We start from the raw sequence: 26141 nt of genomic DNA, 5'->3' as shown, positions 1-26141 counted from the left end.
AGCACCGATTTTGAAAAGCCCCCTCGAGAACCAACTGATTCTAACATCAGAATTCTTGAACAAAACTTTTGTAAGATTGAAACGGAATTAAACCTCCAAAAGATCTGGAACGGATCTGTCAATCCTACGAAAGATTTTAACCTTGCTCTTCTTAATAGAATCAACTACAATTGTATTAGTACTTGTTCTGTTCTGACCAATCAAGAGGAACAAAGCAATACTAAAACATCTCCTGAAAAACCTTTGGAAGAATCTTCAAAACAAAAATCCAAAGAAGTTACAATCTCAGACTTAAAATACGAGATTCGTAATATCAGGAATGAAATGGTTGATTTAAAAAAGAACAAGCATCTCCCTATCTCTGTTTCTGAAAAAACCCATTTTGTCAATTTAATCAACAAAGTGGTCCCTCCCAAATGGCATTCTAACGTGCATATCATTGTTTCTCCTGATTTTACTCTTGATGTTGTTGCTTTGATTGATTCTGGTGCTGATTTAAATTGCATCCAAGAAGGTTTAATCCCAAGCAAATATTTTGAAAAATCCACAGAACGGTTGCATTCAGCCAGTGGAGAAAAGTTGAATATCAAGTATGAATTAAACAATGTTCATGTTTGTCAAAACAATGTTTGTTTTCATATCCCTGCTGTTTTGGTTAAAAATATGACTGACAAAGTCATTCTTGGTTTACCTTTCATTGCCATGCTTTACCCTATAACAATTGATGACACAGGTGTCTCAACTGTTAAGATGGGATTTGAAGTTAAATTCCCCTTTGCTACTAAATCTGAAATTGATAACAGTTGTTTAAATTTAGTCTCTGCTAAGCATAAACAACTCAATTTCCTCAAACAAGAATTAAGGTATAAGAAGATTGCTGAACAGCTTTCGGACGAGCTTCTGCAATCAAAAATTTCTGTTTTCAATACCTTGATTGTTGACTCTGTTTGTTCTGATTTTCCTAATGCTTTTTGGCATAGGAAAAAGCATATTGTTTCCTTACCTTATGTTAAAAATTTCTCTGAAAACAAAATTCCAACTAAAGCTAGGCCTATTCAAATGAATGCTGAAACTTTAGAATTTTGCCAAAAAGAAATTGCTGATTTGCTTACTAAGGGTATTATTCGAAAGAGTAAGTCTCCTTGGTCTTGTGCTGCTTTTTATGTTATGAAAAATGCTGAGTTAGAACGAGGTGCCCCACGGTTAGTCATTAACTACAAGCCCCTCAATGATGTTTTAGAATGGATTAGGTATCCTATCCCCAATAGGAAAGATCTGGTCAGCCGTCTGGACGACGCTGTTGTCTTCTCTAAGTTTGATTTGAAGTCAGGTTTTTGGCAAGTCCAGATTAAGGATAGTGATAGGTACAAGACGGCCTTTACTACCCCTTTTGGTCACTATGAGTGGAATGTCATGCCTTTTGGTTTGAAAAATGCCCCGAGTGAGTTCCAGAATATCATGAACGATATTTTCAACCCATTCAGCCATTTCACCATTGTTTATATTGATGACGTCCTTGTTTTCTCAAAGTCCATCGATGAACACTGGAAACATTTGAAATCGTTTCTAGAAACCATTCGATACAACGGGCTTGTTGTTTCCGCCAAAAAGATCAAACTCTTCCAAGATAAAATCAGATTTCTTGGGTTTGATATTTCAAAAGGTCAGATTCGTCCTATTGACAGGGCGATTCAATTTGCGGACAAATTTCCTGATGTCATCACTGAGAAATCACAGCTTCAAAGATTTCTTGGTTCTCTGAATTATATTGCTGATTTCTACAAGGATTTGCGAAAACATTGTAAACCTTTATTTGAAAGGTTGCAAGGCAATCCTCCCCCTTGGACTGATATCCATACCTCTCTTGTCAAAGAAATCAAACTCCATGTCAAGACTCTTCCATGTCTAGGCATCCCTTCTGATAATTCTTTCAAGATTGTTGACACTGACGCCTCCGATATTGGCTTTGGAGGTATCCTAAAACAAGTTGTTCCATCAGAATCTAACCCAGAACCTTCCGAACAAATTGTTCGATTCCATTCTGGTTCTTGGAATTCTGCGCAGATTAATTATAGTACTATCAAGAAAGAAATACTTTCTGTTGTTTTATGCATTACCAAATTTCAGTCTGATTTGCTCAATCAAAAATTTCTTTTGAGAATCGATTGTAAATCTGCTAAGTATATTTTGAAAAAGGATGTTGAAAATATTGCATCAAAACAGATTTTTGCCAGATGGCAAGCTATTTTGAGTGTTTTTGATTTTGATATTGAATACATCAAAGGCTCCAACAATTCAATACCTGATTTTCTTACCCGTGAATTCTTGCAGTGCCACAATGGCCAGCAACAAGGGAAAGGAAAAGGTTAACCCTGTTTTGAAGCCTTGCCCCTCCATCCCACTTGACATGATTCCCCTTGATTTTCTTGGAGAACCTGTAACCCATACTTCGACAGTTTTTGGGAAATCCCCACTTATTGTCCAATCAGATTCTTCTGCTTTTCATGGTTATATTCCCCTTGCTTCAGATTCCCGGACGGAATCCAGCTCCCAACCTGGTTCTCAGACGGAACCAAATTCTAACCCAATTGTCTTATCATTCCCTTGGGTTACCCTACCATTTTCTCAATATTTGTTCTCTTCACAAGATCTCACCAGGACTCCTGGACAATTAGCCTTCAATTATTTCCCTGCTCATTTCCATTGGATCCCTGAGCATCCTTTGAAGGATCTATCATTTTTCACTGATATTCTTATCAAAACCAAATCCATCAAATTCAGGAATATTCCCAAAAAAGATAACCCTGGAACGGCTATCGGGACTGTTGCCTACATTGTTAAATTCATCTCTGTAGAAGAATGGGGTTCTCACCCTTCTCAACTTCTTCAGTCTTCTAATTCCCCAGTTTGTTTCTCATATTATGACTATGTCAATGCCTGGTTTCGCTTTATGCTTTACCAGAATTCTGAGTCCAAACACTTTTGGTTTATAACCTTCGTTGAAGACTTCAATTGCCTGCTTCCCTCTTGGTTCAAACATTGGTGGGATTATTTTGGCCTAACAATTGATGTTCTTCCTGGTCCTCTTGTTTATGCTTTTCATCTTTTCTCCTCACATGTTGGCTGTAAAGGCTTTATTGCCCATTACAACCCTATTTTTTCTCCCATGCTTTATTTTGCCAGAGAATTCAGAATCCCTTGGTTTCTCAAATGGAAATATACCAGAAATCAAGAGAAAATTGAAAGGCGATGGTTTATGTGCAAAACTTGGACAATGTCTCCAAAAATTGGTCCCATTGTTAAAAAAGTTGAGCTCATGACAAGCAGATATGATGCAATTGTGCCATATTCTGCCCCTACTCCTCCTGTCCCCAAATATTGTTCTAAAAAGAAGCAATGGATTCAAAACTACCTCGATTCTATTGGCTCTCTTGACAATGAAGAATAATTCGGGGTTGAAGACATGTGAAGAATTGGACCCCTAACGGTCCTCAATGTTCAGCTTGGTTCTAGCCCTTCAAAAGGCTAGTTTTCTCAGATTTTCCCAAAACTGGTTTCATGACGGCCAGTAAAAGTTCAGTTCGACAGAACTAGCCCGGACGGCTGGTTTCGTATTATTTGGTTTTCCCTGATCCTGGACGGATCACTGTTCATTTATACTTGGAGTTACTGTGCAAAATCTCTGTTCACTTTTACTGTTCATGTCCGGACGACACGCGCAGGATTACTGTTCAGATGCACTGTTCACTCACTGTTCAAGATTTGTCAGCCGACACTACAGTGCCGACAATCTACTGTTCAAGATTGATGCTTTCACTGTTCAGACTGGCGCCAGACGTGCCATGACTGTTTACTTTTTACTGTATTGCTTTTTGACCGCTGGACGCGGCTCATGATTGTAATTTACTGTTTTTCTCTTTTCTGAAGCCTATATAACGGGCTCCCCTTCTCCATTGTAAGGCAGAGGTTTTTAGAGGTTTTTTGAGAGGTTCCTTGAGACACTCTATCCTCCAGCCATTCTTCTTCTACTTGTCCTTACTTCAGTAAGTCTGACGCTTACTCAAGCTTAGGTTTTTATCTGTATAATCCGAACGATTATCTGTTATCTATTTTCTTATCAACTGTTATTTATTTTCAGTTGTTTATTTTGATTATCAATTATCATACCGCCATCTTGGTCGGTTCTACTGCTTTGATTTTCAACTGTTTATGTTCAGCATCTATTATCACCTATCCCTCATCCCCTGCATCTATATGCATATCCCTAGCGTCCAGCTTGGGGATGTTCCACTTACTAAAATCAGCATTATCATCAACCAAAATGTTTTCATAGTTAACCACGTCCTGTGGCAAACTGGAATTAGAGCTACACACACAGTTTCTTATTGTCTTTTAGCAACTCAGACACTCCATTGAATAAGAGGGAGTGAAACTCTTATTCAAGAGATGAGGGATACTCATTCATGTATTATTACTAATATGTTTTTAAAAGTTTTATAGATGCGATGAAAAGTAGTATGAAAACCAAAGGTTTGATGCCATTAAAACTTTTAAAAATATGTGCTAATGATATGCATAGTAAAATGTGTATGATGTGTTGGGGATTGTGCCCTGAATCCCAATGATTTTATATCTGTGTTAATATTCAAATGTTTGTAATGAATATATGTTGTATTCACTGATTAAATGATTTGAGCATATGGCATATAAAATGTCTTTTGCATGCTTATTACCAAAGTTCATCATATTTGTTATACATGTGAAAGGTCCTAGAATTACATTGAATATGGCTATGGGTGTAAGTAACGTGGTTATCACACAATATCTTAGTCCACAATCCTTGTATTGTTAAATGTATAAAGTTCGCAGTTAATAAATGGAACTGAGCATTCTATTTTAAGTAAGAATGTTATACATCGAATCTTTGTGATCTACCTTGATTAAGCGAAGCGGTGACTTCGGATTAATTTGTAGGTGCTAAGACCCTAAGGCACTGAACGGACCAAGGAGTTGTCTTTCCACAAAGATATTGTCTATAAGGAAAGACAATAACTCCTCAAAGACTACTTAAGACTTTGATTCTAAATTATAAGGGAATTGTGGACTCAGATGTTTCATGTAGGTTGCTTAGATGTATCAAAGAGTGAGACCTATCATCGGTCGAAATAACCTCAATATATTAGATAATCACATGAAACATTGTGGGAAAGCCTTTTTCAAGAGGGAATCCAAATCCTTTGTTGGATAACAAAGAGATAAGAAATTAGAAATTTTCCTTTGTTTTAGATTTTATGGATATTATTCTCAGAATTTTTAACCGAAGCATTTTAGTTGGCATACCAAAATATATATGTGTGTGTGTGTGCGCGCGCTTTGCACAAGTATGAGAATAACCCAAAGTTAGTGACTCAAGGACTCAAGGATAAAGAGGTAGAGAATTAAGTGGCAGTATCCTTAACCTTAATTTTGCTACGGAATTTCATTAAGGAATCATAAGTCAAAGTTAAGTAAGTCAATGGGGTTAATTGTTTAATCAAAAATATTTATTGAAGTACAGCTACAATTATTTAGTGAAATTAATTATGATTAAAATATTGTTACGTAATAAATGTTAGGGAGACATGGTTACAAACATATTTAAGCTTGAAAGATTTCATAATATGACAAATATATAAATGCAGAATAATAAGAAATATAAAAGAGATAACAAGATTAAAGTGGTTCGACAATATGCCTACATCTACACACTAAAGCCCTATAGGCTACATCTTGTTTTTTATTGAATGATTGAATACATAAAATGCTTTCTTATTTATATAGAGGATATTAGGAATGATGCTTCTATCTTAGCAATGTGGGACTAGAGGATGAGGCTTTTATACAAGCCAATGGCCAAAGCCTCTCCTCACTTAAGCAATATGAGACAACTCACATATGCTTTCTAACATTCCCCCTCAAACTCAAGGTGGAAACTTGTGAAATCTTGAGTTTGTTCCTTGATAAATGACGGAGGCCGGGATGGTGGTCGAAAACTCGTTGGAGGCGGTGGTGGTCGAGGGAGGTGACTGGAGTCGATGGCGTTGGAATTTGAAACATTGGCAGTTCTTAAACATGAACTTCAACTACTATGGCTGGGATTTGAACATTGGTAACTTTTGGCCGGAATGGGCCAACTATGGGCCTAAAATGGGAGCCAATTGTGGGTTAAAATGGAGGTCGGGTCTAGGTTTTCAAACAAGACCACAACGGCCAAAATATCAAATAATGGGCCAAACAAAGGGCCAAGAAAATCAAAGGGCCACAACATGAGCAATTGTGGCCTCTTTTATGTGGGCAACTGTGGCCTCTTTTGTGCGGGCAAATTTTGGCTTCTTTTGATTTTTTTTTTTATCTCACCAAAAAAGTGGCCTGGAATTTCGCTGGAGATCGACGGCTAGAATGTAGAAGGCAGCGGCAGAAGGCGATGGTTGAAGGCGACAGTGGTTTGTGCTTGCAGCTTACTGGGCTGGTGGATTGGGCCATGAATTTGGGCTAGAGCATGGTTGAAATATGGATCTTGAATGTGGGATGGATACATGGGACTTATTGACCCAAAAATAAGTAACCTAGATGGATTGAGTTGAAAAGTGTTGGTCCGGGTGGGTTGACGCAACCTAATGACTTTTTTGTTTTTGTTTTTGTTTTTTTTTTTTAAAAAAAAAATAAATAAATAAAATAGAATAGGGTGCATGGTAGGGGTGAAATTTAAAACCGCCTAACCGCAACCGTTAACCGCTAACCGCTATAACCGTTAACCGCTAACCGCCTAACCGCCTAACCGCTTTGAAAGCGGTTAGTAAAAACCGCTAACCGCCTAGGCGGTTGCGGTTAGCGGTTAGTGGGTTTTGGAAATCCGCTAACCGCTAACCGCTACCCGCTAACCGCTTTTTTTTAAATATAATATATATTTATATTATATATATACATAATAACAATAAGTCATGAGTTTATGAACTTTTTTTGGTTGATTGAAATGGGCCTCAAGCTTCAAGTTTAACCATATATGTTGGTTTTTTTAGTTGCTTGTGAGTTTATGAATTTGTTTGTGTTTTATTTTATTTCTATGTGTGAGTTTATGAATTTGCTTGTGAGTTTATGTATAAGACTACAAGTGAAGTGATGATTTTGTTGTAATTTTATTTGTATATTATATGATGTGTAGATTTGTAGAAGGTGGCCAACAAGATTTTGGTACATAGCAATTTTTAATGCTAAAATGGCCATGAAAAGGGGAAAAAAAAAATGTTTAAAATGAGAAAAAAAAAGTTTAAAGTGAGCCCAAACCCGGTCCAAACCCGGCCCAAAGAAAAAAGCCCAAAAAAAGCCCAAAAAAGCGGTTAGAAAAAAAGCGGTTATTCTAAAGCGGTTAACCGCTAACCGGGCGGTTAACCGCCTAGGCGGTTAACCGCTACCCGGTTAGCGGAGGCGGTTAGTAAAATTTACTAACCGCCTAGGCGGTTGCGGTTAGCGGTTTTAGCCACTAACCGCTAACCGCAACCGCTATTTCACCCCTAGTGCATGGAGCGCGTGGGAGTAGGGTTGTCATGGCAATATGGCTAATGTGGTGCTGTCATGGCATTGTGGCTAATGTGGTGCTGTCATGGCACTAGGGCTGACGTGGCACTATGGTTGACGTGGCTGACGGAAGCATCTGGCGTGTGTGGTGAACACTTGGCAGAATGGCAGTGCTTAGGCTTGTGGAGAGGACGCGCAGATGCTGGAGAGGCGCATGAAGGCGCATAGTAGGGCCGATGGAGACATTCTCGACAGTTTTGGAGTCACTGGAGGGAGATCTATCTAACGGATGGCCAAACGAAGCAAACGGACCACCGTGGTGGGTTGTGACGAAGCGATAGTGTCGGAACAGCATAGACTTGTAGCGACATGTGAGGGCGCGTCACATATCTGATGGCGGTGTTGTCAGCGGTTCAGGAGTCACTAGAGGGAGATTTTTCGGACGGAGGGCCAAAAAGTGTCACGGGCATACCCATCCATTTCCCCTAATTTCCTTTTCCTTTTCCTTTTATTTTTTATTTTTCTCAATCAATGATACCATGTGATCAATTAAATTGTTGTAATTCAATTGAGTCAATTGCTTGGTTTTTATATGCAATTGGGATGGTTTTAAAGTTTGGTATATACGTCCCATGATTTTTAATAAATTAAAATAATTATATTTTTGGTATGACAAAGTGAACTTGATTTCTTGGAATATTTATTATGTGGTAATTTTATGGTTAATCTCAGGCAAAGAGCATGTATTTGAGTTGGATCAACTTTGCACCGTTACTTATATTTAAATAAACTCATTAGACAATTATAAAAGCATCCTTAATTTTGTTTAACGATACTCTCTGACCATAATCCATTTGAACTCAATTCATTTCTAAATTTCATCTTTAGTAAATTTCAAACAAAACCAATTAGTCATTACAATCACTTTGATTAACTCTGTAAATGAAGTGGCTAATCAAATATTTACATATGAACCGTTCATCATTTCCTTTGATTATTTTTCTCCCTATCTTCTTGATTTATATTTTTCAACGCAACCCAATCCCCACCAAGTATATCGCGAACGCAGAGCTACTATTTTGTACTTTAATGGTTATCAAGTATTATTCGAAAGTTGAAATTGTACAGGCCTATTAGCTCAGTTGGTTAGAGCGTCGTGCTAATAACGCGAAGGTCGCAGGTTCGAGACCTGCATGGGCCAATATATAATTCCTTTTTATCATTATTTTTTTTACGAGTTGAAAAGTTTCAACAAGGGTATTAATGTAAAAGCGCCCGCTTTTCAAAAACAAGACCAAAGAGCGCGATCGTAGCCATTCAGATTCAACGTTTGCAATGGTAACTCTCTCTCTCTCTCTCTCTGGAATTTGCTTTCTCATTCTAAATTTCTAAGACCTTATAGTCAGTTCGTAGTCTGAATTTTTGAAGTTGCAGAATTTCTCTCTCTCACAGTTGGTATTTTCCCACTAAATCTTTCTCTGTTTCGATTTTTTTAACCCCGATTTCTTTGAAAAATTCATGAATTGATAAAAACGTTCACATATAAATGTTTTGAATTGAAGAACGAAGAAAAAGGCCAAGAATTAGGAAGCCTAAGTTTTGAATTGAAGTAACCGAAAGATCTACGGTTACAGTTAGGGTTTAGAGAGAGGATGGTAAAAGAAGAATTAGAGAGGAAGAAGAATAGTTAATTTAGGGCATTCTTTTTGTTCTTTGACTGTGTCATTTGATTTAGGCATGCTACAAGAGATTGTTAGAAATCCTCACAGAAATAATAGTTCTTGTCTGTTTTTTGTTTCTTTCGTTTTCGTTAAATTCTCATACTCTCTCTATCTCTCTCTCTGCCTCTCTTTAGAATACTAGAAGGAATCAAGGACGGAACGAAATGGTGGCTGCCACAGGCATGAATGGAGGCGGTGAACATAGTCGCACTCACAGGAGTGGTACATGGTTTATTGTATTCTATTTTTGTGTGTGATATTCTATTAGAATTGTAGAACTATTGGGTAGCAATTTATTCGCTGCTTTCAATTTTTTTTTTTTTTTGGTACAGTGGGTGTCAGAAATTTGAAAATTTATGTGGAAAGTGAAGGGGTTAAAGACGATTCCAAAATCAGGTAAGTGTAATTATTATTTTTTTTTTAATAAATTATTCATTTTCGTTTCCTATTGAAGACTTACTTTCTTAGGAAAGCGAGGGGAGGATATAAAATGAAACAATGGGCTTTTATGCTCTCTGTTGCTTTAGTTTGCATAAATAATTAGGTTTTGTAGAATAAAATGAAAAAAACTGAAACTAGGGAAATGACTTGCTAGCATTTTCCAGTAGCAATGAAGAGTGATGCTTTGAAGGGTGTTTAGAGGGATGACTTGCGATCTTAAAGGTTGGAAAATTTTAGGCGTTTAATGTTTCGATGGGTGTGGGAGAAGGCATCTGATTTGGCTGACGTGCCTCGATACTCAAATACTCAATATTTATACAAGGACTCTTTCTTTCACTACTAGCATTAGTAGTCCTAAAGCGACTGGTATACTAAAAACCTATTAAATCACAAAAATAAAGAGAGAATTCTAGACTGAAAGAAAAATAAACCCAATACACCTCAGTAGTATATTTCTGTTTTTATGGGCCCAATTGGCAACAATGCAAGATTAGTTTTGTATTTATACATTGGCTACTGTTGCTGACATAAATTGGGGTCTCAAAATTACTTTAACATAGAATTGTACGCTTTTCATTTTGTTGGTGCCTATGAAAACAGATACATAAGCTCAATTTGATTCTACAGCTATTTGTCTTAGTTGAGGTTAGTTTGACACTTTTAGAAATGAAAACAACATTAAACGGAAAACTCATTTATCTTCTTTCTTATTTGGTTTTCCTGGGGACCAACCTGTGGGTAAGGAGAACCTTAATTTTCTTGTTTTCTTATTTCTTTACTCTTTTTGATTTCTCAGCGGAAGAAAATCTGTAACTGTTAACAAAGGAGCTAATCTGACTACTGCACAGGTATTACTACTTCAGTCCCTTTCCCCATAATTGGTAATTTTTGTTTTAGTTTGTGGCAAAGCCTAGATAATTTGGCTTATGCCAACGCCTTTTGGGTATTGAGTTTTAAATTTATCTTCATTGCTCCTATGAAGGGTGATTTGAATAATATGGAGAAGAGCAAAGGCAAAGTTGTTAGTACTGGTAAGGCTTAACTATAGTAACTTTGTCAATAGAACTTGAGTTTATGCCTTGAGAGCTATATTTAACAGTTTTAGATTTTGGCCTTTTTAGCAAGCAAAATTGTCAGAAGAAAAGCATTGGCTGATGTCAGCAATGCCCAGGTCAACTCTTCAAGGCATGTAGTGCGTGATGGCCCCAAGCTAATGTGAGTATCTTTTAATTTTGGCAACATTACCTTCTTTCCTTTCCTGGGAGTTGTTTCCCATATTTTTTTTCATATATGCTAAGAGTTTAAATCCTTGTAAATATATAAATCTGGAATACAATTTGTCATTTCCTTCCCCTTGACTGATACTTGTCAATTTTCTTGCAAAGAAAGGTGGCAAAAATGACATGATAGTTTATTTTTAGCCTTTTTGGCCCTGGAATTAGTAGCTCTAAAGCTACATGCTCTATTGCATTGCAGGAAAGGTAAAAGTGAGGGAACAACATGTTTGCGAAGGTATGCACTCTGAACCATGAGTATCAGGGCCATCATCATTCTTTTTCCTTTATATGCTTGTCAAAATTAAGTATTTCTAGTGGTAGAGTGTATATACCGTTGCAGTTTTGATATTTAAAAAGTCTTTAATGGCAAAATATTACTCTTTTCCTCTGTGTGTTCATGGTTTGAGCTCTTAGTTTATTCCTCCCGTTGAAGCTGTTGTTGGGTAACATTTTTAAAAGAAAAATATATGTTGGTATATTCTTAACATTCTTCGTGTCCATTTCAGAGCATAGACAAGCTTTTGTTGTTGTTGTTGAAGTCCAAATCCAATTTTACACTTTTAATTTGTCCCACTTACATATGTTTGCTAGCTGGATTGTGGATACTTTCCTTAATTGTTATTATTTACTCAATGAACTAAATTTGAATTGACAATTAAGAAAATAGAACCGATTTTTTTGTCTTTTACCTTCTTTTTTTTTTTTTTTTTTGTGTGCATATTTTGGTTTTGAAGAACTCAAAATGGTATTTAGATATTCACATTAAAACAATTTAATTTAGGGATAAATGTAAAATTGGTCCTTGTAGTTGGCCTAAATTACAAATCACTACATGTGGTATAAAAAATAATTTATAGGTCCTTAAGGTAGGCCAAAATAATAATTTAGTCTCTAAAATCAATTTCCTTGCTCTAAAGACAAATGCCAGTTTAATAAAAAGAGTAATCCCATTTTCTCCAACTTAATTTGAAGGAAAACTTTGTCACAATTTATTAACATGAATGTTTGTTTTTATTTATTTTTCAATTGTTAGAACATGTGATTGTCAAATTCTCGCAAAATGCTCCCAAATTGTGGCGAGAAAGATGAGAATGAAAGAGGGTTATGCATGCAGTAAAATTTTGGGGATAGAAGAGATTAGGTTAATTTACTGTAGCAGTATGACTTGGAGTGAGAGCTAATGTATAATCTTAGTTGGTGTTCTAAAATGATGTGAAAAATCCTAGTTGTCATTTTTTAAAGTCAGAAATTAATAATAACATGTGTCGCGTTTTTATTGGGTATGCCTTTACAAAGTAACGGATTCTATTCAGTTGCTTAATAGAAATTGATTTTAGGGAGTAAACTGTTATTTTGGCCTATCCTGAAGACCTATAAATTAATTTTTATACCACAAGAAGTGATTTGTAATTTAGGCCAACCATAGAGACTAATTTTGCATTTATCCTTTTAACTTATCAAGCTTTTTCTTTCATGACAAGAAGCTAGATGGATTTTTTATAGTTGGTCTAGGATACAAATCTTTCTCTATTTTTATCTTTTTTTGTTGTTTCTCCATGCTAGTAATTTTTTTACCAATAACATCTACAATATTTCTTTCTAGGGTTTCACTGGGTCCAAGCAGAAGCATTGTGAATGTCTCGTCGAGGAAATCATTTATGGTATAGAGACCAAAACCGATTTAAATAATTGCTAAATTCTTGTTTGCTTCCTTCTTAGTTCCATTGAATTGATCTTATGCTTCTGGTTTTTTTTTTTTTCTTTATAATTTACTTACCACAAAGTGATAAAACATTCTGAAGAATTACTCATTTATTTTAAAGGTACTTGCACTTAATTGATGTTTCTAACTTTTATTATAATTTTTTTGTTAATTTATGATTACATTAAAAGATGAATGGAATAGCAAATTCAAAATATTGCATAATTATTGCTTCATCTCTAAAATGGTTGTGAAATGGTTTTAAAACTACGTCAAGTGTCCATTCCAAAGATTGATATCATATTGAAATGACAAACTTAGTGAAGGTAAATGATACGTGAACTTTTCATTGTAGCATTTTGATATTTAGTTAATTATTCTTCGTTTTACCAAAAGTAGTTTTCTTAATAAAAAGTAATAAAGCTGAAATAAGGGGGTGGACTGGATCTTTTGTTAGAAAGAAATGCATACCATAATTGGGAAGGGCAAATTACAGCAAACAATGAATGAAGTATCATAATGAGTTTCTAAAATCTACTTTTTGTATTTGCAAAGATGATCAAGGTCTTAAAATCAATGTGATGGCTTGGGTAAAATTTGTTTTTCCCCCCCTGTTTCTAACACTTGGCTTATAGGAAATTTAAGAATAATGTATCTGTATCAGAGTTTGTAAGAAACTTTGTTTTTCTTTGGTTATTAATCATTCTAATAAAGGTCAGTGATGGGGTTTTCTTTGTCAAGGCTAGCAAACATTGACATCCATCAGTCTTTTGTTAGTTTTTGCCTGTAAGAAATACTGAAATTTCTATTGTTTAATATAGGAAAAAGTGCAAGAAAAAGTATGTCAAGGTGTTGGTGACATACATGCTTCCAAGAGAGGTAATTTATTAGCCTTTATAAGTTTTACTATCGTTATTTCTATGATTCAGCCTAACAATATGTGCTGGTTTTGCAAAAATATTAAGTTCTAAAGATTTCAATCCCTCTTCAGATGGTAACAGGAACAAGACCATGGGTCAAAGCCATGTTGTTACAAATGGCAGGTATGTGTGACTTCGGTTTTTTCTCTCATCATATTGTGAGAATAAGCACTTCAATTTGGAGACACAGTTTTGTTGATACCAATGAGAGTTTTTTAAACTCTCGTGTAGCTCATATCTTGTAGAACTTAGATTTTTAGACGTCTCCAACATGATATTTTCTTCTTTGATCAGGATTACTACAAGGAATTCTCTTTTATCAAACAGGTATGTAAATATTCAATGTATTATATGGTTTCATGATATGAATAAATGTATGTACTGGTGATGCAATTTTTTATTGTCCCTCCCTGCTTGAAGGAAGTCTTTGCCAGTTCTAAAAAGGGTGAACCAGACAAATACAAATACCTCTTCAGATGGTAACAAGAACAAGACCATGTGTCAAAGCCATGTGTTTACAAATGGCAGGTATGTGTGACTTTGGTTTTTTCTCCCCATCATATTGTGAGAATAAGCACTTCGATTTGGAGAGAGAGTTGTGTTGATACTGATTAGAGTATTTTATTTGGAGACAGTTTTGTTGATACCAATGAGAGTTTTTGAAACTCTCATGTAGCTCATCTCTTGTAGAACTTTTAAATTTTTAGACATCTCCTACATGATATTTTCTTCTTTTATCAGGATCACTACAAGGAATTCTCTTTTATCAAACAGGTATGTAAATATTCAATATACTATATGGTTTCGTGATATGAATAAATGTATGTACTGGTGATGCAATTTTTTATTATCTCTCCCTGCTTGAAGGAAGTCTTTGCCGGTGCTAAAAAGGGTGAACCAGACAAATACAAGTATCCCAAAGGTTGTCATAATCATATGCGTCTTTTTTTTCTTCTGTTCATTTAAGATAGAGCTTCATTGCAGAGTTTTCTTTGCCTACTTTTTCCAAAGAGTTGTTTCATTCCCCAGTTCTATGTTCTTCTGATTGCAGGATCTCTCTCTCTCTCTTTAAAAAAATATGTCTTGATATTTGATCCGTCTTGCTTGTAGGAAAATACTGGAAGTTCTGACAAGGGAAAAGAAAAGAGTGGATTTTTAGGTAGCTCTGGTGATTTTTTAGTTCTCCACACGTGCAATGGCAAAAATTATACTGTGAACAAGATGTGTTTTTTACTTTATTTACTTATTTTTACTTCAGTGCTACAGTTGGCAAGAACCTGTAGGAATGATGCAGTATAATATACATCATATGTGAATACTCTCTATAATTAGTCAGCATGCTAAATTTTACAAAATTAATCATAATTGGCCAGCTGTATTCATTTATGCATTCTGCTCAACTAAAGTTGCATTGACAATGTTTGTCTGTCTTTCCTAATTTTATTGCTGGGTTCAGTTGGTAAAGCTGGCAAGAAAGTAGCATCACGGGTAAACAGTGGTAGGAGCCATCTTTGGAAGAATCGAGCGAGTGATGGCTTCATAATAATGTGAGTCATGATGGTATATACAAGCATTATTTTCTCCCAGCCAGATTAATGAAACTCTTGCCAGTTTCGCTAGTTCATTCAATTTCTCTTCTGCATAAATGATAACGGCGGTATGCTTTCTTGACCATCAGAGTTCCATTCTGTAAGGTTTGCACATAGCATGGGAGTGTGTTTTATCTGCTAACATTGTCAGCTGAAGTATATAAATCTGCTTGTGATTATATATTTGACACTTTGCAAGCAGAAAAATGTGATTCTAGCTTAAACTTTGGATTGATGAGCTTTCTTCCAATCATCTTTTTGAGTTTAGTTTCATTCTGTATAGCTTTAGTTTACGCATTGAACGTTTTTAAATTTGTATCTTTCACTTTGTTTTTAATACTGTTACATGGGTGTCACAATATGGCCAGACTTTAGTAATAATCAGGTATAAAAATAAGCAGGACAGTCGGCCTTCCACTGGACCAGAGACAAGAGAAACTGAGTGTGACTTATAAAATAATATGAGAAGACTTAACTATTTTCTTCGCTTTTAAAGCTGCTAAATATTCTAATGGACTTGACCTGATGCAAAGGTTTCATGAGAATCAGGTATTCTAGTGCATAACTTTTCGCTCATAAAATATTGCAGAGACATTAAAGGTTTCATGAATTCTGATATTCTTCAGCTTTGTTTTGTGAACTTGTGATCTCATTTTGAACTTTCAACATTTGGAACTGAAATTACACCTTTTTCTACAATTTTTTTTCTAATGACTCAGGATTTGGGGATGAGAACCAGTGTGTTCTTGAGTGTTATTTTTTATTTTTGCCACGAACACATGTTGGAGTGTGGACCACCAATTTCTCCTTACCATGCTCTTTCTTTACCACAACTTATGAACATGTGCTTGGCATCAAATTTGTTATCTCTAGTAGGTGCCACATAAAACTTTAAACAGTTTGTCTTTACAAGCTCTCAGAGAAAATGAGATGTCAGACTGTTTCATAGTTTATTCTATTTCCTCTTTCTTTTTCACTCTCAAAAAAGGGTCAGAAAAACTTGACATCAACTTTAGTAGTCTCATTTTGCTACTTCCATTGAAATTGTATGCAAGTTTATTTAATGTTACTTGGCTGCATTGGCAATTTAAATTTTTAGTTTACATGTATGATTCCAGGGGCAAAACTAACGTAGAAGCTCGTGCATTGCCAAGAAAATCTATCAGGGTATGTAACATGTTTTATGTCACTTATGTGCTTTCTTTTGATGTTAAGGATGCTCCATGGTATGATGGTTCTGTTCTACTGTTTTCAAGCTTCATTAACTGTATCAATACTTCATTTTTGTCAAAATATCTCTTTGTTACTTCAGCAGTGAAGTTGTGGTTGATTAATTTCTTTCTTCACAATATTACTCTAGAATGAAATAGAAATAACAATATGATGAGGCTTCAAATCATTTAACTAAATGATTCATTTCCGTTATATTAGGTTATTCAATGAATATGGCCTATCTTGTGTTGTATGAAATGTATGTGCGGGAAAAGTTCATTTCAGAATTGAAGTGATTCAAAGTTAAAAGACCATGCTGAGGATAAGTTTTACTCGACAAAACCTTTGACCTGTGGAATATAAAATGGTTGGTGCATAACGTTTGATAGCTCTGTCTGCTTTGGATGTTGTCTTGGGTTATTTTGAGGTATATCCTGCTGCACATCAGGGCTTTACATCAGCTGCCATATAATTTTTAGCGGTCTCTTGACAGTTATTTAAGCTACGATTTGATTGGCCGTGCTCATATTTGGAGCTTAGGTTTAGGCTTTTTGGTTGTTGGACAAGGTAGTTTTATGACATTTGCTATCACAAGTTTCTCTACTTTGCAAGACATCTGGGTGGTTAAGGCCACTAGAATAATCTGCCAATTTAGTTGAACCTCTTTTGATGGTTTCCATTGTTGATGAAAGACACAGGCATATAGATTTAGTTCGTGTGTGATAGCTTAACAATTTTTTCCCCTCAAGGACTTTAATTTTACTCATCCCCATTTTGAATAGTTTAGTTGGTATCAGGTTACCGTCGAAGCCAAGTTTTGTTTAAAGGCAATAGTATCAAAATGTAATCAGTATATTAAGACTAGACTTGCCAATGTATTTTAACAAGCTTTAGTAATTTGAATCCCTTTTAATGTCATTAATGATACAGCCAATTCTGAAGACTACGCTTCAGGCTACCCAGGCTCAAAGGACTTCAAAATCCAAGAACACGTCAGATCTTAACAAACGGAGATCTGTTGCTGCAATCTCATCCAAGAACAAGGAGGTTGCTGTGTCATCTTCTCTTCCTGAGAATATTGCAATAGTGATTCCACATGAAGCCGCTCAAGGACAGCTTTCATCTGATTCTGATGGCAATCCAAGGACTATCTCAGATATCATTTCCAGGAGAAAATCAGATCGTAGGAAATCTTATACATCTTCCTTGATGGCAAGATCAAAGGTTGAGGCATACTATATTCTAATAATCTATTTACCCTTTTCTTGTGAATTTTAATTACAATCGGTATTGTCTTGCAGTTACTGGAGAAATGTGGTGAAGTTATGCAGCTGGAAAAACTACCAAGTATTGATGACTTTCGCAATCAACTGGAAGTTGCTGAATATGTTGATGAGATCTATCAGTACTATTGGGTGACAGAGGTAATGTTTAATATTATCCCCCTATTACCTACTTTCCTGCCTTTCAATCGTTTTTGTTTTTCTAGTCAGGATTGGCGCTCCTTTTACTTTAAATTTATCGAGTGTTGTAACCCATTTTCTGAAGTATTGAGAAAGTAGAGAGGAAGGAAACTAAAGAATTTGGATCCCAATAATCACATGGATCTGAAAAGGTTCCCACCAGCGAGTCCACTAGTAAAGTGGATGTTTGCAGCATATATATAGCTTACTCAACATTCTGAAATTTCCAAAGCTAATGATCTAGAAGCTAATAGTAGCTAGTAGAAAGTGGTAAGATGTGAAAATACGAACAAGTAACATTCTCAAAACAAATAATTAGCCATAATTTTGGATTTGAGCGATCTTAGGTTGTCTGTTTTCTAATAGATCCTATCAAGAGAAGCTGTGCAACTTTCATAAAATTGGTTGCCTTTAGTTGGAGTAGCACGTTTGAATTACTTGACATTATTCGCTTTGTTTATGCTCAGTTTAATGATCACCAAGGTGTATCTTCAGTCAAGATTGAGAGATATGCCCTTAAATACAGCTCTAGGCTATTATCTGAATTTGGCGTTCTAGCATTGCTCTCTAAACCAGTTTGGTTTGATGTTATTGCCTATGCCAAATTCACTTTTGAATGCAGGCACAGAATGTGTCTTTAGCAAATTACATGTCGATTCAGACAAACATTACAGCCCATATGCGAGGCATATTGATCAACTGGTTAATTGAGGTACATATCTTTTCTTCCAATGCATCCTGGTAACATCGTTTTTTTTTTTTTTTTTTTTTTCTTCCTTCTCTCTTGGCTTTTTGCATCCTGGTTATAATTTATAAATCAATCTGATTAACCAATTGATCAGAAAAGCATTCTGATAAAGCTTTTCTGATCTTGGGCATCAATGCATTCTGATTACTGTGCCTATTTTATTTTCTGAATTGTTGGTCACCCTTGTTACAGGTGCACTTCAAATTTGATTTAATGCAAGAAACTCTATATCTCATGGTGGCATTGTTAGACAGATATCTCTCACAAGCTACGATAAAGAAAAATGAACTGCAGTTGGTTGGTCTTACTGCACTCTTGCTGGCATCAAAATATGAGGACTTTTGGCATCCTAGGGTAAATATCAATATGTTCAACTGACACACTTTCTGATCAAATTAGTTTCAATATTACAAGTTTTTTTTTTTTTTTTCCTTCCCAAAATACATGATTTTGTGACTTATGCTCTATAATAAATACAGGTCAAGGATTTAATTAGTATCTCAGCTGAGTCGTACACAAGAGACCAAATGCTTGCAATGGTATGCTTGTCTTCACCTGTAATCATTGTTTTAGGGCTTCTTTTTTCTCTTTTCTTTAGATTGCTGACACCTGTTGTAGACAAGGTGAGTTGGAAACTCGTATACACACACACGGGAACTGTGTTAAGATCAAAATGTATAGTGTTGTGTTTGCTTGTTTCTGGTGGTGAAATGGATTGAGGGGACTTTCCAATAAACTAAAGTTCATAACACACTAAGTTCACACCTAACCCCAAGTGCAAGTTCTCACATCAGAATTTAAACCATGAAGTTTAAGTGACGAGGTTGAGAGGTTGAACTAGTACATAAAACCATAAAAAGGCCCACACCAAATGTGAACCTGCAAAAGAAACGAATTCATGGTAACTGTGTTAAGATTTGGGGAACACCACCATCAGTATGGGTAACTAGGGCTTGTGGAATATGACGAGAATGAGTTGGTTTTGCTTTTGGCAATTTTAAGAAGCCTTTAATTTTTTTGTTTTTGTTTACAAATCTATGGTGTAGATGATTTGTCAAAATTTGACTACCATTTATAGTTGCACTTGATGTGATGACACATTGGCTTTGCTCACCAGGAGAGACTTGTTCTTAAGCAATTGAAGTTTCGTCTTAATGTGGCTACTCCTTATGTGTTTATGTTACGGTTTCTCAAGGCTTCTCAGTCAGACACAAAGGTATCTAGTAGCTTTCAATATCCCTCGCTACTAATTGTTAGTTGGTAATTTAATCCTGATAAGATATGATTGACACCCAAATTTGCTGATTGTTTCTTTTTCCTTGTGGGAATCGCTCCCAGCTTGAACACCTGGCATTCTACCTCATTGAACTCTGCGTAGTTGAATATGAGGCTTTGAAGTATAAGCCCTCATTGCTGTGTGCATCAGCTATCTATGTTGCAAGGTGTACCCTCCACATGACTCCAGCTTGGACCCCCCTGCTTTGCAAACACTCCCGCTATGAAGAATCCCAGCTCAGGTACTTTTCAAGATTCAATTCCTCCTTCACTTTTGAACTCTCATTTATATTTGTGGATTCAAGATTCAAATCATTGTAGGGATTGTGGGGAGATGATCATAAGATTCCATAAAGCTGCTGGAACAGAACACTTGAGAGTCACGTACGAAAAGTACACAAGGCCTTATCTCAGTTGTGTTGCAGCCATAACAGCTTTAGATAGGCTTCCTCTTTGATTTGACATGTGTGGAACAGAAAGCCTCTCTCTCTCTCTCTCTCTCTGTAATTAGATCATCAAACCTAATGCTCTACTAGAAAGTGTGCAGGGGAGGATCTTTTGTACGATACTCTGTTTTCTTCATGTCCAAGTCTTGCAGGAAAAATATATAGTCAATTGTAAAATAATAGGGATTTATTTTACACCTCCGCTGGTTGTTAATCTTGGACATATGCTCCAAATTATTTCTTGGAAACGCCTTGATTTGCCAGCTGCTGCTCATGTATTGTGATTCTTATTTCTGTTTTGCGTTCTGATGTTGTAAATTTGGTGTTGGTGTCCATTTCACACTTCACATGTCAAGATGCTTGTAACTTTCTACGTTCACTATTTTTTTTTTTCTTTTTCTTCCTAATTAATGGTATGCGTTGTAGGGCAAAACTAGTGAAACATGAATGAAAAGACAAAAATATACATCCAATATAACTAACTAAATTTTATTCAATTTAAATCAACGTGTATGGTACTACAAAAGGACACACTAAATACAATCATTGTAAGAAGTCAAAAGTATACCTAGTACTTGGGACAAAATAAATTTTTGCAAGGTGAAAAGATAGCGTGCAGGAGAGACAGAAGGATTGGAGCGAAAGTATACCTAGTGTGAATATGTATTTTGTAAACACCTGTGCCATAGAGCGGGTTATATGCTAGGTAATCTTAGAAATTAGTTAACCCAATCCCCACCAAGTAAATCTAAAAGTGACACGACTTTGGATTTTAAGTGTTGTGATTTATAATACCAGAATTCTTAATGAAATGGCCTATTAGCTCAGTTGGTTAGAGCGTCGTGCTAATAACGCGAAGGTCGCAGGTTCGAGACCTGCATGGGCCAACAGTTTTTTTACGAGGTGAAAAAATTAAAGAACAAGGGTATTAATGTAAAAACGTCGCGCGATCTTTATTTAGAGCACATTCAGATTCAAACTCTCTTTCTCTTTCTCCTTTTCGATTTCTTTCAAAAATTCATGAATTGCATCTTTTTTGAATCGAAGAAATCGAAAGCTGTAGGGTTACGGTTGGGGTTTAGAGAGAGGACGGTAAGGAAGAAGAATTGTTAATTATGGCATTAACTATTCTTTGATTTTTTGCTTCTTTCGATTTCATTAAGTTCTCTGTCTCTCTTTAGAACACTAGAAGGAATCAAGGATGGAGCAAAATGGTGGCTGCCGAGGTACACTAAACCCCTCATCAATACCCAGTCACAGGATTGGTACATTTTTATTGTGTTATGTTGTTTTTGTGTGTTTGTGTTTGTGTATGTGATCATCAATTGCAATTGTAAAAGTATTGGGTAGCAATTTATTAGCTGCTTTCATTGTTTTTTTTTTTTTTCGGTACAGTGGGTGTCAGGAATTTTAAGGTTTAAGTGGAATGTGAAGGGTTAAAGACGATTCCAAAATCATGAAAGTGTACGTTTTTTCTTTTCTTTTTCTTTTTTTTTTTTTTTGTGAATAAATTAGTCATTTTCGTTTCCTTTTTCCTGGTATTGTGTTTGGCATTCCAAGGAAAGAAAATGAAGCAATGGGCTTTTTTTTTTTATGCTATGTGTTAGCTTTGGTTTGCGTAAATGATCGAGAGTTTTGCAGATGAAAGAAGCTGAAACTAGGGAAACGACTTGCTAGTTGCTACTAGCATTTTGCAGTAGCAATAGAAAGTGAGGTTTTGAAGGATGTTTAGAGGGATGACTTGCGATCTTAATGGTTGGAAAGTTTTTGGCGTTTAAAGGTTTCGGTGGGTGTTGAAGAAGGCAACTGATTTGGTGGCTCAATTTGCTTGTACAGCTATTGAGCCTTTCTAGCTCCCAAGCAGAAAAATGTGATTCTAGCTTAAACTTTGGATTTATGATGAGCTTTCTCCCAATCATCTTTTTGAGTTTACCTCCATTATGTATAGCTTTAGTTAATGCACTGAACGTTTTTAAGTCTCTTATCTTTTCACTGTGTTTACAATACTTACTAAAGACCTTTTCCTAATGCAATAGCCATTCCGTGCATCAAACGTAACCTAAAGGTTTCATGACTTCCGATATTCTGCAGCTTGTGGTCCTCTCTGTGAACTTTCAACATTTGGAACTGATGGGAAAACTGTTCTGATTTCTCTACATTTTTTTGAACTTTCAACATTGGAATAGCAAATGTTGAACTTTCAACATTCTGATTTTTCTACATTTTTTCTTCTTCTAACGACTCAAAACTGTTCGAGTCTTTCCAAGCTCTCAGAGAAAATGAGATGTCAGACTGTTTCATAGTTTATTCTCTGTCCTTTTTCTTTTTCACATTCAAAAAGAGGCAGAGAAACTTGACATCAACTTTAGTAGACTCATTCTGCTACTTCCGTTGAAATTGCATGCAAGAAAATCTATCAAGGTATTTAACTAAATGATTCATTTCCGTTATATTAGGTTATTCAATGAGTATGGCCATCCTGAGGATTAGTTTTACTCGACAAGAAAAAAGAAGAAAGTTTTACTCGACAAACCCTTTGACATGTGGAATATAAAATGGTTGGTACATAACGTTAGAAATCTGTGTCTGCTTTTTGGATGTTGTCTTTGTTTATTTTGAGGTACACCCTGCTGCAATGCATTCTGATTACCGTGCCTATTTTATTTTCTGAATTGTTGGTCACTCTTGTTAGAGGTACACTTCAAATTTGATTTAATGCAAGAAACTCTCTATATCTCATGGTGACATTGTTAGACAGATATCTCTCACAAGCTATGAAAGAGAAAATTTTTGTAGAACTCACAGATTTAATAGTGAATTTGCCTATCTCTTGTACAGAGTTGGATATCATACGAAAATCATACATTTTTTCTTTGAATTTTCACGTCCACTCAAGTTTTGCCGACTATGAATAGTATCTGCAATTAACTTTGAGCCAAGTTAGAATGGGAGAGAAATTATCTGGAGGAAAAAAAGAAGCAGCAGCCACATGCTTGCTTTTACATATGGACATTAATATACGAGAGTTGCTTCTCCTTTCATCAACAATATTTTTAAGATTAGACTTTTTTTAAAAAATTATCATGGAAAATTTCAAAGCAGAGCAAACCAGGGCGATTGATATAGAAATACTTGGATAATTTTCCAACAATTCAAAGTTGAGCATGGGATATGCATGAAACATCTTTTCACACATAAAAGCACTGGTATGTCACTTCCTTGGGAATATTTTTATGCGACAGAAAACATACAAGATTATGACTAGAAAAGTACTCAAAAGGGTATTTCCCAAGACTACTTAAAACACGCAATAAAATGTGTGATATAGGAGTGTGAAAAGTAAAATTACTTTCATTTTTTCTTTGTGCAAGGGCATATGTGCATAGTGCACCCTTTGCTCCTTCCAGATGCAAATAGCAGGAGAAGAGCTTTGAAAGCAGATAGCCAGAGAAAGATATTTCAAGAATCAGATCATGTGTTGGCTGACTGGCTCTTCAGGATTTAAGAAAATTAAGGTGGATAAAACACATCATCTTATGTATAGTCTATGTAATCCACGACCACGTGGTTTGGTTGAGGAAAACAAAATTACCTTGATAACTAATATGTGTTGAATAAGTCAGCTATTCGGGCTTGAAAGGATTAACCAAGTCGAGGAAAGAAAAAATGGAGGAAATGAAGGTTTATTGGGGAAGATCGCAAGAAGCTTCAATATGAGATGCGAAGTGGGAAAAGTTGAACCTAAGGAAGACTTTGTAAGGATAAACATGAGCTTCTTGCACACTGAACCTCACAAAATCAAAGGTGATGATGAGCACAATATGAAATCATGGGTCAAATCGACTTTTGGGGCAGACAAAGCATAGCGTTACGAATTAGGATCCTTTCCGGTTCATTTGAACTGGATAATATCCAACTAGTTATATTGAAGGAATATTTTTATCTCCTCAAAAAGTAAAAGACAAAAATTCCCCTCTAATATAATTAACTGAATATTATCCGGTTCCAATGAACTGGAGATGATCGTGTTCCGTAGCATTACGTAAAGCAAAAGAAATGCTATTTAATAGACTGTTAGACATCAGCCATAAATTTTTCATTTTTACAAGCTATTGCTGATCTAAAGACTGATTTTCACTACCACATCATCTCAGTTATATAGCATTCGTAGTAAAGCAAACTCACTCATTCACATATCAGCATGGTCCTAAATCGAACCTTCTCCCCCCTTATCAAACGGCAGGGGGGGCCAATCTTAATGCAAGCAATTGAAGAATATAATCAATGGTAAAGCAAAATCATAGGATTCAATCTGTGAGAGAATAAATGTAGAACAAGATTCACTAAAAACAGTAATCAAGATTTTGTATACATACATATGAGATCCGTCCTGTTTAAGCTCACCAATATATGCCAAAGCTTCTCCATCTCCACCAAAACAAGAAGAAATACATTGATATCTCCTCCAGCATACCTGCCTATGTACACATACACCCTTGTTCTTCAACAAAAACAACTATTTGCTATTTACCAATATATAATATTTCGTACAAAATGCAATGCACTAAATACTAATACATATACTACATATATATATTATATTGAATTCTAACGTATAAATTCACGTATGAGAGTAAGTAGCTCAGCAACTATGAACAAGTAACCAAACCATCTTGTGAAAGAAAGCAGCTTTCTTGATCCAATGTCTCCCTTACCGCCCGATAAAACTGCAACCACGAAGATGTATAAACATCCGCCGGCCCAAACAAAAATGTCGGATTGGGACTGGCCGGGCAAGCGCCGACCAAATCCAACACTGAAACAGCCGGTTTGAGCCGCTGGGGGAAATTAAACGCTAAATTGTCAACCTTGTGTTCGTAAATTTTGCCGTTTCGATCCAATTTATACCTGGACGTGCCCTGAAACTGCCCTTTGGCCTCCCATGGAACCCGGGGGACGCCCTTCAAGTTCCACCGTATCAAAATCACATTCTCTGAAGGTTGCCAAATCCTATATACCTCAAGTGAAATCTCGCGGAACAGAATTTTGCCATGAAATCTCAATGCCCAGAAGATCAATTTGTACTTTTCAATACCGCTAAACGTGTTCAACGGGTCTACAAATGTAATATCGTCCCTGAAAACAATCAAAATCCCAATTTTTTTTTTCAGAAACCGAACACTAACCCTGGAAAATACAACAAACCCAGATGAGAAAATCAGAGAATATGAAACACCCAGAAGAGAAAATCACCTGTAAATATCATAATTGAGGTCCTTGGTGAATAGCAAAGGGAGGTCTTCACGGAGAGTCCGTACAGCAAGGCCAAGGTTGAGATAAAAATCGTCCTTCTGGTGGTTATCCTGCGCACCAGGGGGAGTGTTAACCTTAGCCACGCCCTGGAGTGGGGGAGGGGTTTGGAGGCCGGCGGTGAAGGCAGAAGGAGAAGTGAGGGAGAGGGGAGAGGGAGAATCGGATTTTGATTGGGGGGAAAATGATTGGTGAATGAAGGTTTTTTCCTTGGGTTTGTGATGGAGAAGAAGAGAGGGAGAGATGTTGGGTAGAAGAAAAGCCATGGCCTTTATTCTTCCTTCAATTGGGTCGCTCAAGTTTTTTTAGCTTTTCATGTGGAAACCGAGAGAGAGAGAGAGAGAGAGAGATTTGTGTTGGTGTTTTGTGCTTGTGATGTGGAAACGTAATGCTGATGGTTGTGGTTTTTGTTTTTGATTTGAACGTGGCCATGAAATGAACCAAATGAGAACAACTTTGATTATTTTGCACATTACACCCCCC

The 26141-nt window shown here is 36.1% G+C and overlaps 2 protein-coding genes and 2 non-coding genes across 4 annotated transcripts; 3 read left to right on the top strand and 1 right to left on the bottom strand.

Moving 5' to 3' along the window:
- The first annotated feature begins 8681 nt into the window (after nt 1–8681).
- TRNAI-AAU (transfer RNA isoleucine (anticodon AAU)) lies at nt 8682–8755 on the top strand. The gene has a single exon. It is a non-coding gene; the product is annotated as a tRNA-Ile (tRNA).
- Nucleotides 8756–8825: 70 nt separating this feature from the next.
- CYCB3;1 (cyclin b3;1) lies at nt 8826–20690 on the top strand. Its single transcript, XM_088514219.1, has 23 exons — nt 8826–8892; nt 9410–9497; nt 9608–9671; nt 10513–10564; nt 10699–10747; nt 10838–10931; nt 11193–11228; nt 12597–12654; nt 13517–13574; nt 13687–13738; nt 13910–13942; nt 14483–14537; nt 14726–14774; nt 15072–15162; nt 16323–16371; nt 17347–17640; nt 17718–17840; nt 18502–18591; nt 18820–18981; nt 19107–19166; nt 19745–19843; nt 19966–20144; nt 20224–20690. The coding sequence occupies exons 1-23, from the start codon at nt 8890–8892 to the stop codon at nt 20357–20359; spliced, it is 1974 nt and encodes a 657-aa protein (XP_088370345.1). The 5' UTR covers nt 8826–8889; the 3' UTR covers nt 20360–20690.
- Nucleotides 20691–21161: 471 nt separating this feature from the next.
- TRNAI-AAU (transfer RNA isoleucine (anticodon AAU)) lies at nt 21162–21235 on the top strand. The gene has a single exon. It is a non-coding gene; the product is annotated as a tRNA-Ile (tRNA).
- Nucleotides 21236–24661: 3426 nt separating this feature from the next.
- Nucleotides 24662–26087, bottom strand: LOC132175322 (uncharacterized). Its single transcript, XM_059587214.2, has 2 exons — nt 25602–26087; nt 24662–25484 (listed from the first exon to the last, which is right to left on the bottom strand). The coding sequence occupies exons 1-2, from the start codon at nt 25922–25924 to the stop codon at nt 24998–25000; spliced, it is 810 nt and encodes a 269-aa protein (XP_059443197.2). The 5' UTR covers nt 25925–26087; the 3' UTR covers nt 24662–24997.
- Nucleotides 26088–26141: the final 54 nt, after the last annotated feature.

The sequence above is a fragment of the Corylus avellana genome, chromosome 3 (genome assembly GCF_965113065.1).
Source record: "Corylus avellana chromosome 3, dhCorAvel1.hap1.2, whole genome shotgun sequence".
NCBI classification, from domain to species: Eukaryota; Viridiplantae; Streptophyta; class Magnoliopsida; order Fagales; family Betulaceae; genus Corylus; species Corylus avellana.
The sequence above is the reverse complement of the archived record's forward strand: the minus strand, read 5'-3'. Positions and strand labels throughout refer to the sequence as shown.